Source organism: Salminus brasiliensis, chromosome 1 (genome assembly GCF_030463535.1).
Source record: "Salminus brasiliensis chromosome 1, fSalBra1.hap2, whole genome shotgun sequence".
Lineage (NCBI taxonomy): Eukaryota > Metazoa > Chordata > Actinopteri > Characiformes > Bryconidae > Salminus > Salminus brasiliensis.
The window spans coordinates 66210662-66226605 of record NC_132878.1 but is presented as its reverse complement, the minus strand read 5'-3'; the positions used below and the strand labels follow the sequence as shown (position 1 = coordinate 66226605).

The 15944-nt window shown below is 38.8% G+C and overlaps 1 protein-coding gene across 2 annotated transcripts in view; it reads left to right on the top strand.

Annotated features, from left to right (window-relative positions):
- The window catches only part of cfap61 (cilia and flagella associated protein 61), a 41082-nt gene that overhangs the window by 19601 nt on the left and 5537 nt on the right, over positions 1–15944 (top strand). The window contains exons 18-21 of one of the 2 annotated variants that reach the window (XM_072686946.1): positions 2836–2928; positions 4898–5003; positions 7495–7672; positions 14677–14969. In XM_072686946.1, coding sequence (XP_072543047.1) covers positions 2836–2928; positions 4898–5003; positions 7495–7672; positions 14677–14969 — 670 coding nt within the window. Of the gene's footprint in view, positions 1–2835; positions 2929–4897; positions 5067–7494; positions 7673–14676; positions 14970–15944 lie in introns of both variants that reach the window. The other variant, XM_072686939.1, reaches the window with a different exon arrangement.

Genomic DNA, 15944 nt, shown 5'->3' with positions numbered 1-15944 from the left:
GCATGGGCAAAAATATTGATGCATTTGCCTGTAGCTAGTAAAGAACAGAAAGTGCATTGATCTTCTGTGACAGCGCGCTTCAAGTATTGGACTGTGTAACATGAAACTCTTACACTTGAAGCTAACAGGTGTTAGAATCAGTCTTTCCAAAAGATTCTTATGAAGTTTTATCCAACATCCTGTAGCATACAATCCAAAAAAGGAAGATGACTCAAATGATTATTTTATGGTATTAGTCATACCATAGAAGAACCATGATGAGTCGTGTTTGTAATAAAGATGTGAGTGTGAAGAACCTTTAAATTAGTAAATTAACCTTTAGTGATTCTTTAGATATTTTAAAAAAAGTTCTTCACTTTCACACATCTTTACTACAATCACCTTTTATTTTTGAAGCACCTTTACTTCTACATTCCCTAATGTTTACTGGTATCCATAGCAATCAGACAGAGCCTGTGTAAAGCTAGTCACATCTCTAAAGGAACCAATTATATTTACAGCTTAATAAAATGTTTTTGAAGACTAAAGAATTCTGCAAAAATCTGTGCCTTTCAAAAGTGTCCAGTTGCAGAATTCAGCAACTGCCCAATGGATGCTATTATAAGTGAATGATTGAACAAGTTTTCAAGTACAGGGAAATGTGTTAAAGGTATTGTCCAGGCAAATCAACACTATGATGTAGATGTGACTGACTGGCGTACTTGAAGTAATTGGTTTAGTTTGGTGTAGCATGGCAACATTTAGCTACACTCATATGGAAACACTCCACAGAAAAAGTAATACAATTCTCTGTGTGTGTGTGTGTGTGTGTGTGTGTGTGTGTGTGTGTGTGTGTGTGTGTGTGTGTGTGTAAGAGAGAGTTTACTCCTGCGGCATTGGCAGGCTCAGCGGGCATGCAGCTGCCCGGGGCTGGCAGCTCTTGGGCCGTTCACTGGCCCTTTAATTAGGCGCTCCACTGTGCTCCTGTCAGGCTCCTCTGCTGCGATTCGTGTTTGCTGTCACTAATGAGTTGACTAATGAGGCAGTTAGTGTCCACTAAACTGATGGTGAGTCAGTGTAGTAAGTGAGGGGTGCGGCTGGACTGCAGCGGGGCACTCTTATCTCCTATAACCCAAAGCACTGACCCCCGCAGACCACCCTCCACCCCTCCTCTCCATCCGTCAGCGGGACGGGGTCAGGAGCAGTGGCAAAGGGGGACAGATAAAGATGCATTGGTCCCTCTGCTTGGCCTCTGAGTGCTGGTGGTCAAAACCCGGCCACAATAGAGGCCTGTGTGGTGCTGATAAGGGCAGAAAGCCGCAGGGTGGTAATATGCCGAAGAGCGGAGAGATGGCTGCAATGCTTCACTCCTCCGGTTTTACGGCCAGGCCCGGATTAACATGGCAAAGCTACAAGCCATGAGATTTCTTTTAATATGAAAACCTGAGCACAATGTAAAATTGTGAAGTAATCTCTTAAACTACAGTCTTTTATTCCGTTCTTAATTTTAAAACTTAGTGTTCAGTAAACTAGTGTAAAACTGTATTAATAGAGGTATATGATCATTAATATGATATGATATGATAATATGATATGATAATGTGCAACACTGATTTGTTGAAGATTCCTAGAGCATATTCTATAGCATAGATGCTGGCGACTACACTTCTAGTGAGTAAGCGTGAAAAGTCATGTTTGAATTTGCTATTAGAACAGTTCAAAGTTCCCCAGTAAACAGGCTGTATTTTCTTTTGTTGTTCGTGACATTTTGCCAGTGCATCTACAGGTATATTGCCAGATGCGAAAACTGTGTGCTTTGATGGTCGCTGCCCCAATACATCAAATAACACCAATGCTATTGGTGCCCTGTCTGTCTTAATCACTTAGAGAGCCATAATCCAGAGCAGTATGTGTGTCTAGTCTTTTGCCACCGATCGATGCAGACGATACGCAGTGCTTCTCCCTCACTCCACACACTTCAGCCTTATTCGTTCAGATAATGTCTTTCTCGCATACAGAGCAGGTCATTTACATGACAAGGGACCTTTTTACACTCCTGAGGGTAAACGCAGACCCAAGGGAGGGTTGGGGGGGGGGGGAGCTTGGAGGTGGGGGGGGGAGTCGTTGGGATGGGGGGGTGTGACTACACCCAGTAAAGGATAGAAAAAAAACAAAAGACAAAACAAAGGAAGGGCTTTTCCTATGATGCTCGAAGAAGAAAGGCCTTTTAATGTATGCCAATGCAGAGAGAAGGGAAATAGAGGGATGTCAGCGTCGGACTGCATCTGCCCCTCCAGCGCTCGCAGAATAACCCTGCATGGCCCGCGGCCTTTTGTTCTGCCTCTAATGGCGTGCGGTTATACTCTCTGTCGTCCCTCTCTCGTGTCCCTGCTTTCAGTGGCATTCCATTCTTCACAGGAGAAAGAAAAATAGGGAACACACACACACAAAGGCCTCATTATTGGAAATGGGCAAAATCCACTTTACAAATAAGTCTTCATTTAGAAGGTATCTTTATGAAAGCATTATTTTTTGACAAAGCTCCCTACAGCTTCAGGGTTTTTTCTTTCTAGAGTGGGATTCATTCTTCCGTCTTGGCGAACACTGTACAATATCTTGCTTATGACAAGTTTCTTTGCTCAGTTTCCTCACAACAGAATTATCTGAGAAGGCATACAAATGGGAAGCTGTAAGAGAGCACTGGACGTTGCCATCTGCACTGACCATGAAATGTTAGAATGGCTTCAAGCCTTCAAGAACACTTCTGTTAAAGCAAAAAAATTAGAACCTGTAGCATTACAAAGGGATGTTTCTATAACAGTAATATAGTGCCCTTACATTGCTTCCTCTCTATAGTCCCCATCTTCGATTCAACAACCTGACTCTCATCTCCACTCATGGCCTCCCGGACTGCTGCGGTGCTGACAGCACAACGTTTCTGACTACAAGGTGGGCTTTAACTCAAGCTGAACTCTGCATGAAAATCTGTTTGCCTCATACTGTGTGTCTTGACTGACTGCAATGGAATGGGAGATTTTCTAAGTATTTTATAAATACGTTTAAAATATTTTTAGATTTTAGGAAAGTAAGTCTTACACAGCAAGATGAGAAAAGTGTAATATTCAATAATTTTCTAATCTTAAATACTCAGTTATTAATTTAGAGACATATTTATTAGTTAGTAAGTAACACATATGGATGATTCCTTTACTCCTAGCAGTTTTTCAGTAACTACTATGAAAATAATGTACATTGTGTATTTATGAAAGTGAGAAGTTAAGGTGTGGGCCCACAGTACATTCTAGTTTAAAGGGGCATCTGGCCAAAAGAAAAAATGTAACCATCGCTACATATGTTGTAAACATTGCTATGTAATGTAATGCAATGTAATGTAAATATAAATGCTACTCACCTCTTACAGTGGTGCTACAATCAAAGGCTACAAAGTAGGAAAATTCCATTCTGATTATGTATATTGAAGGTGGGCAGGACACCTTCCTTGGTATGTATTTTGGGGGGCTGGCACATCTGTATTAAATAGACTCTACATCAGTGGGTTGGTTGTATTATATATATGTAATGCATTCTGGGTATTGTATTGCGAAAACATTGATGGATGAAAACACAAAACGGATGCAAAATCACAAATTCTGTCAAACTGATTAGGCTGAGGGATGCAATGACCCTAACAGAATTTTATACAACAACAGATAACACATTGCATTCTAATTTTAGGCTGGAAAAATCTACCTCTGTTTATTATCAGAGGCTTATTTTGCAGAAAACACTGCAACATGATAAGAACATTCAGCCATGTCACTTCACTGCTGTGTTCTCTTCACTGGCTTTCAGTAGCTGCTGCCCGCGTCAGATTCAAAACCCTGACGCTGGCCTACAAAGCCAAGAATGGACCAGTCCCTCCATACTTGATGGCAATGGTCAAAAGCTGGTCCGCACCAAGAGCCCTTCGAGCTTCAAGTACGCCTAGGCTCGACCCGCCATCCCTCAAAATCCACGGAAGACAAGCGTCCAGGCTTTTTTCTGTCCTGGCACCAAAGTGGTGAAACGAACTTCTCCTGGGTGTCCGAACGGCAGAGTCGCTTGCTGTCTTCAAACGCAGACTGAAGACCCACCTCTTCCGAGAGTACTTGGGCGAATAGCAGAGTGGTCACCTTACTGACTTGTGTTTGAGTCAGTTTGAGTCTAAACTTAGAGGTGTCTTTAAATTTTTTGCCTATTCAAACTAGCTAAGGTCTTTCTTGGGTAAATAGCAAAGCACTTTTGTAAGTGGCTCTGGATAAGAAAGTCTGCTAAATGCCCTAAATGTAAATGTAAACGAAAGTGGAATTTTTGATACTTAGGTCTGTAAAGTTTGAGGTTAAGATTGAGACTGAGTTACACTCAAGGAGATCCAGATGTTCTTGAGGTGTGATGCTGTAGTGTAACTTTGTAGGGGCTGTAAAGTATCATTCACTCTGTAAAATGAAAAAAAACAAAACAACAACAAACAAACAAAAAAAGTAAGAACATATTTTAACATGAAACAGAACTGTACTAAACCGAAAAAGTAGAAAAGAAAAAAAAAGGATGTCTATTATTCTTAACTCTGAGGTTAAGAAGAATCAGTTCCCTAGCAATGTTTACAGACAACTACACTGGCCTTGCCAGTACAACAAATGAAGCTCCAGAAGTGCAGCCTCATTCTGAGTTTGCTGTTTAGCCTTGAATGCTAAGCCTACTTACACAGTGTTTCCATCAGTGTTATTTTTTCCAGGATTTCAGGTCATAGAGGTCTCAAGGTGCTTCGCCTTTATCTGCCCGCTGTTGATTCTAGTTCTTCGCTTTTGTGTCGGTTGTGTGTCCTTTAGTATGAGTTTATGAGAGTGATGCTCAGGCATCTGTGTTTGTTCTTCCACAGCTATTGCTACAGTGAGCGGGATTACGCTTTGCTCTCTTTGCGCTCCTGGGTCAATGTGGTCACGGGCAAGATGATGGCCATTGACCGAGCTGCCAAGCATGTGCAGGTCAGTGAGGGCGGGATAGTTCCATATGACCATCTTGTCCTCTGTACTGGACAACAGTACCAGGTGAGTGAGACCATGACATAATTAGGGATCTGAGGAAAGATTCATGACAGCACTCTTAACTGCTGTTGTTAAAGAAATTTAAGAAGTTCTGAATGATCCACATGAAATGTCCACGTTCAGTGACATACCTAGAACTTCCAGAACTCCTTAAGTGGTCCCACCTATTGTGAATAAAACATGATTGCTTAATTTCTCATAACACATCAAAGCACATCTGGGATTTGCCAGAAAGCATCAGAGTGAGTCAGATGATTATATTTTTGGCCAAATTCAAGGCGTGTGTTACACAAACATAACACTGCCCATTATTTTACAAACACCATCGCTAAAGTGAAATTTGGAGGTGGCAGCATCAGACCATGGGGTTGCTTTTACTCAACAGGGACTGAGCATTATGGTGAAACTGAACACACCACAGGAGTGGTTGAATAACAAAAAAGGTGAATGTTCTGCAATGACCAAGATGAAGTCCAGATCTCAGTCCACTCGGGAACATTTGTGGCACTATTTACAATCGTGGTCTGTAAGCATAATCTAAACCACCCAAGCAACCTGGAGCAAATCTATCATGAATAACGAGTAGAAATCTTTCCCAAACACAATATGACAGTCCCAAATTATTTACACTTAAACATGTTATTGCAGCAATAGGTGGTTCTTCCACCTCCATGTGCTAATCTGAAGGCGTTGCAAACTTATGTAAGTAGCATTTTTCAGTTTTTGAATGTTTTTGAAGATCTTATTGCTGGCAAGAAATGAATTTTGAGCATATTGGTTTGCAATAAATTGCTGTCTGGAACAATCTGTGTATGTTAATATGATGTGATAGGCCTTTAGTGCAGCTTCTGAAGGTTTAACCAATGGGAGAGCTCACTTAGCATAAAGTAAAGAATCCTGATTTAAACATTTTTCATTCTCGGTTGGGCATTTAAGATTTGTTTTCAACCAAAACGTAATGAAATAAGAATATTGCAACAATACGTACAGAGTGTACATAAATAAACAAAATTAACATGCTAATAGGCTTATTTTTTATAGTACATGTCACCAACACATGTTACTCAACAGCTGTATAATAGAGAAGTCCAAGACCAAGAGCTTTTGCAGTGTGTGTTAGTTCAGCCTTAGGGTTCACTCATTCAGTCAACCACTTTCCACTATAGACTGTTTACTATGAACTGACTGGGGTTCAGTTGGAGTTCAGGATGGTGATAGAATGGCTAAAAGATTTATCACTGACAATTCAAACAATACTGCAACATGGCTTGCATGCAGTTTTCATGTTCCCTCTCAAAAGCATTTGAGGCTGCAAGCCCTTGGCAGGGAGCACATAGCTGTTGTGTAGCTGGTGGCTGGTAAAAACTATTTCCTCCTGCCTGTAAGCATGCATGTATACCTACTTTCCATTAGTACACCTTTTTATGTATTAGCAAGCCATTTCCTTCAGCAGTTACTGTTTTTCTTTCGACCTTCAGTTGTTGATATCAGTTGTTGAAGTCTTACAATGCTGGATGCATCATCAAATTTCAGTCTAGACAATGATGAGAAAGATAAAGTAAAAATCAGAATGGCAACGTGTCTCAGATAAATAGTTCCACCCAGATTTACAGATACTTTTTCTAGTCCCCTGAAATCAGTAGGCTTTCTTTGAAGGCCTACATTCTAACATAAAGGCTTCTGTATACGGAAAATGTGTTCTTGTGCAATGACAGTGCATCTCTTTTTGGTGCTACATATCACTGTAACAATCTTCAAAACCTTATGAAGAATCCTTTATCCAGCAACGAACAGTCTAAGCATTCAAAAAGTACTTAGCACCTGAACATGGACCAAACTCAAGCAAATGCACAGCAAACTCCAGAATAGCTACCTAAGTCATAAATGCAACTGCTAGCTTACCAGCCTGCCTCCACATTAAGGTGGATCCTTTTTTTTCATAGTGTGCAACTTTTCAGCTCTGCTGGGTTCTGAATTAGATTTACATTTACAGCATTTAGCAGACAGTCTTCTCCATGGCAACCTACAACATACAAGAGCATGTATCCCTAGTGAGTGCAAGTAGTTAAGAGTTTGTTCGTCCATCTGGTCCAGATACTTGTCTTCCATGTGTCTTGAGGGATGACGGGTGAAGCTGATTTGTACTCAAAGCTCAAAGAGTTCTAGTCTCAGATTGAGCTTTGACTATTGCCATCAGGTCACTCTGTAGATTTGAAGCCTAGCATCAGGGTTTTAAGTCTGTTGTGCACAGCTACAGGAGGCCAGTGAATTAGATCAGTGCTTTATCCTCCTTTAATCCCACACTTGTCCAATTCAACTGCACAAGCATGAAAGCACAGCATGGTGTTGTTTTGGTTACAACACAACAATCTTTTGGAATCCAGTCCATATAAGTCTGCTTCTCTTTGTATATGTGCATATACTTTATCAGATACCCTGCCCAACTGGAATTGACATTAGTAAATGGAGCTTGATGAGCCAGGTCCTGGATAAGCCCAGACGCAGAAAATATAGTGGCCAGGTTCCCTCCAGCTTCTTCACCCTCAATGACCAGCACGACTGCACACAGGCCTACAACTGGCTGCAGAAGAACTTTGTGAAGCAGGACGGTGAGTGCGCACTGAAAGCTTTACTGACTTTACTTGATGGTGTGCATTATCTGCAGATGAATGAAATCAAGCACAGTTTTGGTAGTAGTAGTAATAATAATAATAATAATAATAATAATAACAATAATGCTGATAACTTTATTTTAAGGATGAATGGAGATGCATTTTTGGATTAAGGAAATTCAAGTCAGGACATTTTTGGGTTAGGAAAAGGTCATTGTTCTGTGCTGATTTGCAGAATTTCAGAAATCACAATAATCACACTGAACCAGTTTTACATTTCGTTATATTTCTTTCATAGTTCATTGAAATAAGCAAAGAAATTTGCCATATTTTTTCTTATTTTGTATCATCAAAACAAACAAACAGTGTTAGCTCAAACCTGTGGATGCAGAAAGTAAATCACTTGTAAATGTATTTCATTACACAGCTAGCTATTTGATATAATGAATGATGTAATTAAATAATTACATTTAAATGGTATAGCACAATGGCAGTAATAAGTCTAGGCCTTAAAGGGTTAAACAGCTGCTGTTAGGCATCGTGCAGTTAAAGCTGGTCTTGGATCAGTGTAAAATGAGCAACTTTTACACACGGCTAATCTGTTTTAGCAAGGCTCCATTACTCCCAGCCTGGTCCAACTGCCAGGCCATAATGAGGAGCTAATTAGTCAGAGTGAAATCTTTCATCTGTCATACACAGGTCGGCCTCCTCCATCTATTTACAGGATGATATTAATATCAGGAGGGCTTTAGAATGAATCTCGCTCTCTCTGAAGGCAGAGAGGGGCGAGCCAGTGATCCGTGTCTGATTAAGCCTATTATATTTACTAATTACAGGCTCCTTTAATAATCCGGGAAGTAGTGCAATTATCAGTGAATGCAAATTATGCCGTCCAAATGTAGAGGATATCAATTTGGCAGGATGGAAATTTGCATTTTGTGTCGTCCAGAGATGTGTCTTGAAGGCCGCCTCTGAATGAGCCGGTTCAATTTAGTTTTGGGTTGTTTTTTTTGTATTGTTTTTTTTTTTATTCCTCACAAAATGCTGGAATATAAGTAGTGACTGCAGTCAAAAAACCTGAAGGACACTGCTATGAATCCACTAAATAATGATAAAAACACCAAAACAATAAAGGGCAACATACCATCACAATACAAAATGTTACATATTGAGACATTATTTAATTGTAGCAGCTATTCAGCAGCCACACTATAATTTCATGATTAACAGGCAAACAAAAATGAAACATAATTCTGTCTCTTACACTGATAGCTATGCCTTTAACTTCTCCTATAATTTACCTTTTTTGGAAAGACAAGGTTTTGTTCTGACTGTGACAACATGTCATGTGATCCTTCCAGAATAAAACCACCTTCTGCTCCTCATTTTGTTGTAGTTCTGCAAAATAACTCTTTGAAGATGAACAAAAAAATGACAGGAAAAAGTGTTCAATCCATGCTATTTTCAACCAAAACCACTTGAGGGGCTGTTTACAACCTCCAGACTTAAGCAGGAATCTCTGAGGAGAACTTGAAGGCAATATCAAGGCAACATTAATGGCCATACTGAGTGAGTGAGTGAGTAAGTGTTGGACTGTTTTGTGTTCAGCACCATGGACAGGGGCATAGGGACGCAAGTTTGAGAATGCAACAATAACACAGTCCATAACATTTGCACAATTTAGCAATTTATCCCAAGTATAGCCAAAACAGTCATCCAATTTGTGATTTGAGACTGACTCTATTCTACTCCTATAAGAATACATATTTATTCATATACCCTTATATATCTATAATTATCTATACATATCTTTTACATATCTACGCATGTGTGGGGTGACTGTTAGAACAAAATATGACCCAATATGTTCCAGAGAAAAGGCCTGGTCACCTTTCAACCTCATCCAAAAGCATGGAACAACTAAAACCTACTAATTAAAAACTTGTGAAGAGTTGAACTGCACAGTTAATCCAACAGACACACCATAAGTTCTTGACACTCTAAATATTGTATTCCTGTAACTAAACTTCACGTCATCTGTACTGAAAATCTGCAGTAAAGTCAAAACCCAGATTCACTTAACCTAAAAACTGAAGTTAAGTTTTGTAGAACAAAAAGTTATAGTTAAATGTAATTGTTAAACTAAACTAAATATTATAGTCACAAGTCACAATCCATTATTTGACTGTTTTGAGTTATCTCAATCATAATTCTGCATTTTAAATGTAGTTTACCTTCTTTCATTCATGAACAGGTTAATATTTACCATTTGCCAAATACTGATAGTACAATTCTGTGTTAGCGCATGAATGAGTGCAGAAGAGATCAGAGACATAGCTCAGACCCATGCCATATAAGCCTTTAAAAACAAACAACCTTAAATTCCACTGTATATTCAACTGGCAACCGGTGCAGGGAGGCGAGTACAGGATTAATAAACTTTTCCTAGTACCTGTCTGGAACCTCACAGCTGCATTTTGCACCATCTGCAGGCATGATGTGCGCAACTGACATACCCACAGTGATCTGCAGTTGCAGGAACACTGTAAACTTAATCTTTGACCAAACTACAATTTTAGGAAGACCCCACACTAAATGTACAATACATGCAGCAAAGGTACATTCTATAAAACCTTACTAGACTAAACTTTACTAGCCCTGTGTTCATACTATAGGTATAAAAGATAACCAGTAACTACTATTTTATATGCTCAACATTATTTCCACACACATAAACAACAAATCAACACTATTCTATTGTCTATTTGGAAATAACTGTGTTGATATATTTTAATTGTGTGCAAATGGTGTACACTTGCATTGAAAAAATTCAGCCAAGCCAGAACCTTCTTGGGTCAAAAAAAGGTAATTCTTCTAAGCTGGTCTGAAGCAAACTGGCAGAATATTTCAGTGCTCAGAAGCTGTAGTTGATGCTGGAATCATTAAAAGAATTTTGTAGTTGTATATTAGTTGTTTCTCACTTGTAGCTCATTGACACAAGGTAGGAAATCATGTTGAAATTACTAAGCATTCATCATTTTGATCAAAATCTTGTGCCCCAGAGCAAAACACCGGTTGAAAGCACTCGCATGACTGTGCATTCACTGTTTTTTTTTTATGCTGGCTTCAGTGTAGAGCATAATTAGTAGGGGTTGTTGAGAATTGCAGCGGGTTTCCTAATCAGAGAACCCATTTACAAAAGGCCCCTTATTTAGACCTACCTATTTCCATCACCATTAACATCATCATTGTGCTGAAGGAGTTTTCACCCCTGTGTCTGAGGCTTGACAGTGGAAGCGGGGTAGTCACCGAATACCTCCTGCATCCTCTCCTCTCGTTAGTGAGAAGTATAATCCCACACATTACTGAGCATTAAAGTTTACAATATTGCAATTGTATTGCTGCATAAGCAATACAATTGGTTACATGTCCCCTTGCTTTAATAACACTGCTAGTCCTGTCCGATGAGGATTACACCAGTCTCTGAGAGAATTTAACTAGTGGAATTTTAACATTTTAGCCGATCTTTCAGATTGAGTTCTGGTCTTTTTATGGGTTAATCAGTGTTTCACCATTTATGTTAAACCTATCAAGTAATCATCAACATAGTTGCTCAACTTGTTAACCAAATGTAGTTGATAATTAAACTAGACACAGTCTTAACCTCTAATGCTCAGTAATGTGTATTACACCCTAAAGATTATTATTCAGTAGCCACGTGCAAAGCAGTGCAAACTGGCAGTGTTGTTCCTAATTTATACAAGTGGGGAAAAAAATCAGGAACCATTAGTGGTTGCAAGAAGTTTAAGAGGTTAAATAAATAGTAAATGGAATCTTTTCAGCCCTGTAAATTACAGCAAAAAAAGCAGCACACTATGTCATAAGCAAAAGAGATTACTCCTTGCAAAGCTAGTCCTATTAAGATCTGGGACTCCAGTGAACCACAATGAGAATGAATATATCCAATCTCCAGAGGTCACTCTTCTCAGAAGTGTACCAAACTATTCAGACAGACATCTATGAAACTGCAGGCATCACTCACCTCAGATAAGACAATGAGTTATGATTTCATAGTTAAGTTAAAAAAATAAGCAAAAATGGTATCCATTTCAACTTCTACCAACCAAGAGGTATAGGAAATCAGGTGCTTGTGTAGGTAGGAGACTGGTGTAGGCAAGGGAATGCATAACTATGTATTACAGAAGTAATGCATGAGCAGTCTTGCAAAATCTTTTTTAACTATTTTTATGCAGCATGTTTAACCTCTTGAGACCCTGCATCCTCACATGGGCACATTACATTTCTGTTTCTCTGCAACATGATTCATTTTTTAAAACTTTGACCCTTTGGCCTCATATGAGGGCATTGTTTTTTGCAAAAACAACTTGCACACCAAGTCTGGATCTCAGGAGGTTAAAGTTGGCATTGCTTGGTCTAAATTATGTTCATCAAAATGCTTTCTGTTTGTTGTATTATGTGAAGGTCTTGAATCATCCACAGACCAACAAAAAACCCATCTGATACATTGCTCACACATTTTTTCAATGTGCCCTTGGTAAATGGGAAATTTCTTAAAATTTCACATTTTCTGAAGTGGTTATGGTTTAATAGTTTAACTATTTTATGGTTCTTTTTTAGAATGAGATAGAGCTTAGAGAAGATTACTAAAAGCACAGTTGTGCCCAAATCATTATAAAGATCAGTCCCTGTGATTATCCAAATACAGACAGCGTATACATAGCTTTGCACAATTGCCATTTGTCAATGGATTTCTTGGTTTAACTGTTTCATAGATTTTGTTTAATAGCATCTCATACACTATTGATTTGTCAATAGTGTATGAGATTTTTTCTTAAATGAGAAATCATGCTCTGTAATACTGGATCTGATCTCTTCTTGAAATATGAATGTCAATTTACTGTTAATCCAGATCATTTTTTATGTTTTACAACTCTCTAAAACATTTAGGAAGCATCTATAGCTTATAACATCATTCTAGATACTTGATCTGGAAATAAATGTTATTGACAGCTTGCTTAGACAAACCTGTGAAGTTGCACAGGACAATAATATTTATCTACAGGTATCATGAATGTACAGCTACATTGGCTTTATAATATTCTAAAACACAGATTCCTTACTTTTGAACTGCAGGGTTGCCTTCTAGTACAGGTCTCCCAATGATATAGATGCCAGCATCTACAATTTAAGAGAAACTGTGGTATAATATGTTGGCAGTTGTAACAGAAAAGACACAAGTTAAAGCAATATTATGTAGCATTTTTACCTTAAACTAGTAGCTTCGAAATCAATGTGATGCCCCACTGACTTGTAAAGGGAGAAGACTGTCTCTTATTTTCCCAATTACAAAATTGTTGGTACCCCTTGGTTAATGAAAGAAAAACCCACAATGGTCACAGAAATAACTTGAATCTGACAAAAGTAATAATAAATAAAACTGCTATGAAAATTAACCAATGAAAGTCAGACATTGCTTTTCTGTCAGTGAGACTTCTGCACCTCTCAGCAGGTATTTTGGCCCACTTCTCATGAGCAAACTGCTCCAGTTGTCTGAAGGGTGCCTTTTCCAGACAGCATGTTTCAGCTCCTTCCAAAGATGCTCAATAGGATTTATGTCAGGGCTCACAGAAGGCCACTTTAGAATAGTCCAATGTTTTCATCTTAGCCATTCTTGGGTGTTTTTAGCTGTGTTTTGGGTCATTATCCTGTTGCAAGACCCATGACCTGCAACTGAGACCAAGCTTTCTGACACTGGGAGAACATTTCTCTCTAAAATCCCTTGATAGTCTTGAGATTTCATTGTACCATGCACAGATTCAAGACACCCTGTGCCAGATGCAGCAAAGCAGCCCCAGAACATAACAGAGCCGCCTCCATGTTTCATAATAGGGACAGTGTTCTTTTCTTGATATGCTTCATTGTTCCGTCTGTGAACATAGAGCTGATGTGCCTTGGCAAAAAGTTCCATTTTTGTCTCATCTGTCCATAAAACATTCTCATAGAAGCTTATGGGCTTGGCAACATGTAGTTTGGCAAATTTCAGTCTGGCTTTCTTATGATTTATTTTCAACAATGGTGTCCTCATTGGTCGTCTCCCATGAAGTCCACTTTGGCTCAAACAACAACGAATGGTGCGATCCGACACTGGTGTCCCTTGAGCTTGAAGTTAATTTTTTTAGAAGTTTTTTGGGCTCTTTTGTTACCATTCATTTCATCCGTCTCTTTGATTTGTCATCAATTTTCCTCCTGCGGCCACGTCCAGGGAGGTTGGCTACAGTCCCATGGATCTTTCCCATGGAATTTTGTTGAGCATGGTTTAAAATCAATGTCGGATTTTCATTTGTTCATTTTCATAGAATTTTTATTTATTATTACTTTTGTCAGATTTAAGTTATTTCTGTGACCATTGTGGGTTTTTCTTTCATTAACCGAGGGGTACCGACAATTTTATCCATGTGTGTACTCAACCACATCAGTCCACATATTTCTTTCACTTTACGTGATGGTTCTGTATCTCTCAGTTTGTTAACAAAATGCAGGTGCAAAGCGCTTTCTTTAGTGATGGCTTAAAGTAAGAAATTGCATGTATCAAAAGAAAGTATTTTGCAGTTCTGTAGTGTACAAGCCAAGCAAACATTTAAGCTAGAATTCAGCGCAGTGACAACTGTGATCTGACCTCTGAAGTTTTTAGTTTTTAAGTATTTGTTTGTGTCCTTAAAATAGATATTAATATTAACTATGCTAAATTTGACATACAGATGACTGTATATGACAAATATATGTGAGTACTTACTTACTCCTACTTAGAAACGTAAATTAAAAGCCAGAAATAACCTTCTGACTAAAGGGTTTCTATATTTCTTTTACTGCTGAAATAAGCTTTTGCAGTTCATTTTTAGGCACCATTGTGAAAGTGAATGTTTTGCTGTGCTAATCACTGGATGCTTGTCATATCCTTCTTTAATATCCTCCCTCCTCAGGTAATGCAGTGGTATATGGGGACTCCATTGACATGTACACTTGTGTGGAAAAGCTGTTGTGTTTGGGTGTGAGAGGTTCCAGGATCCATGTAGTTTATACATCAGCAGATGAACCACATAGCAGCTTCAATAACTCTGCAGTGGACCAGGCGGTCAGCAGTGCTCTGCAGAAGAAAGAAGTGCATGTCCATCACAACTGTTTGTTGGCTCAGCTGAATGATGGACAGCACCCTGAGCCACTCACAGCGGTGTCCTTCACCACTGATGGCCCGCCCCTCAGGCTGGAGTGTGCGGTGAGTGAAAATCAATAAAGCATGTGTATTAGGGAAAAAAGACTCAAGAGGGAAGTGTGTTAGTGGCCAGCAAACCTGTGAAGATACCAACACATGAATATAACACACACCCTTTATATTTCCGACCTGTGTTCTGACTGGATGCCCTGTATTGTAGATCATTCAAAAGGCAGCAAAAAGCTTCTTGAACTGAAATCCTCCAGGAACATTCAATGCTTTCTCCTCATCTTTCACTCAAATAACTCAAACAGTTACAAAGCTTCATTATACACACTCAAGAGCTAACAACAGAAGGAGCTAACCTGCTGTAGACTAAATAGGCAGGCATGTGTAAACTGTTACTGGCTATGACATCACAACCATGATGAATTCAAAGCACATGGATTTTGCAGATTTAGTTTTTCTGTACGGGCTGCATTACAGTGAATGGCACATTGTCTAACTTTACCTGTGTTCATGTAATACATTCAACTCTTATGACAGGTCCCCATTAAACTATTTTTATATCGAATCATTCATTAAGAATGCGTTTGGTGCAGTATTAGTGTATTGTAGAGACTTGATGTCTTTATTAATAGGAATCTTGGGTTGTCATTATCTCCAGTGAAGCTGCATATGTCTTCTGTGGTTTATATGTAAAGCAAATCAAATCAGGTTTATTGTCTCACTAACACAGGTATGAAGGCTAGTGAAAATGTGTATGTATATAAATATATACAACAATAAAATCTTAATAGGGTAATATATATATATATATATATATATATATATATATATATATATATATATATATATATATATATAATATATTTTACATTACTATTTACATATAGACACTGGATAAGGTGTGGATTCAAGTGTAGTGAGGGTCTTTGATGAGTGCAGTATGACTGAGCAGTTGATCACAGCTCCAGTAAGTAAATAAGCGCAGGGCGCAGAGTGGGTCTGTATGGGGCGGAGGTGTGATGTGAGCAG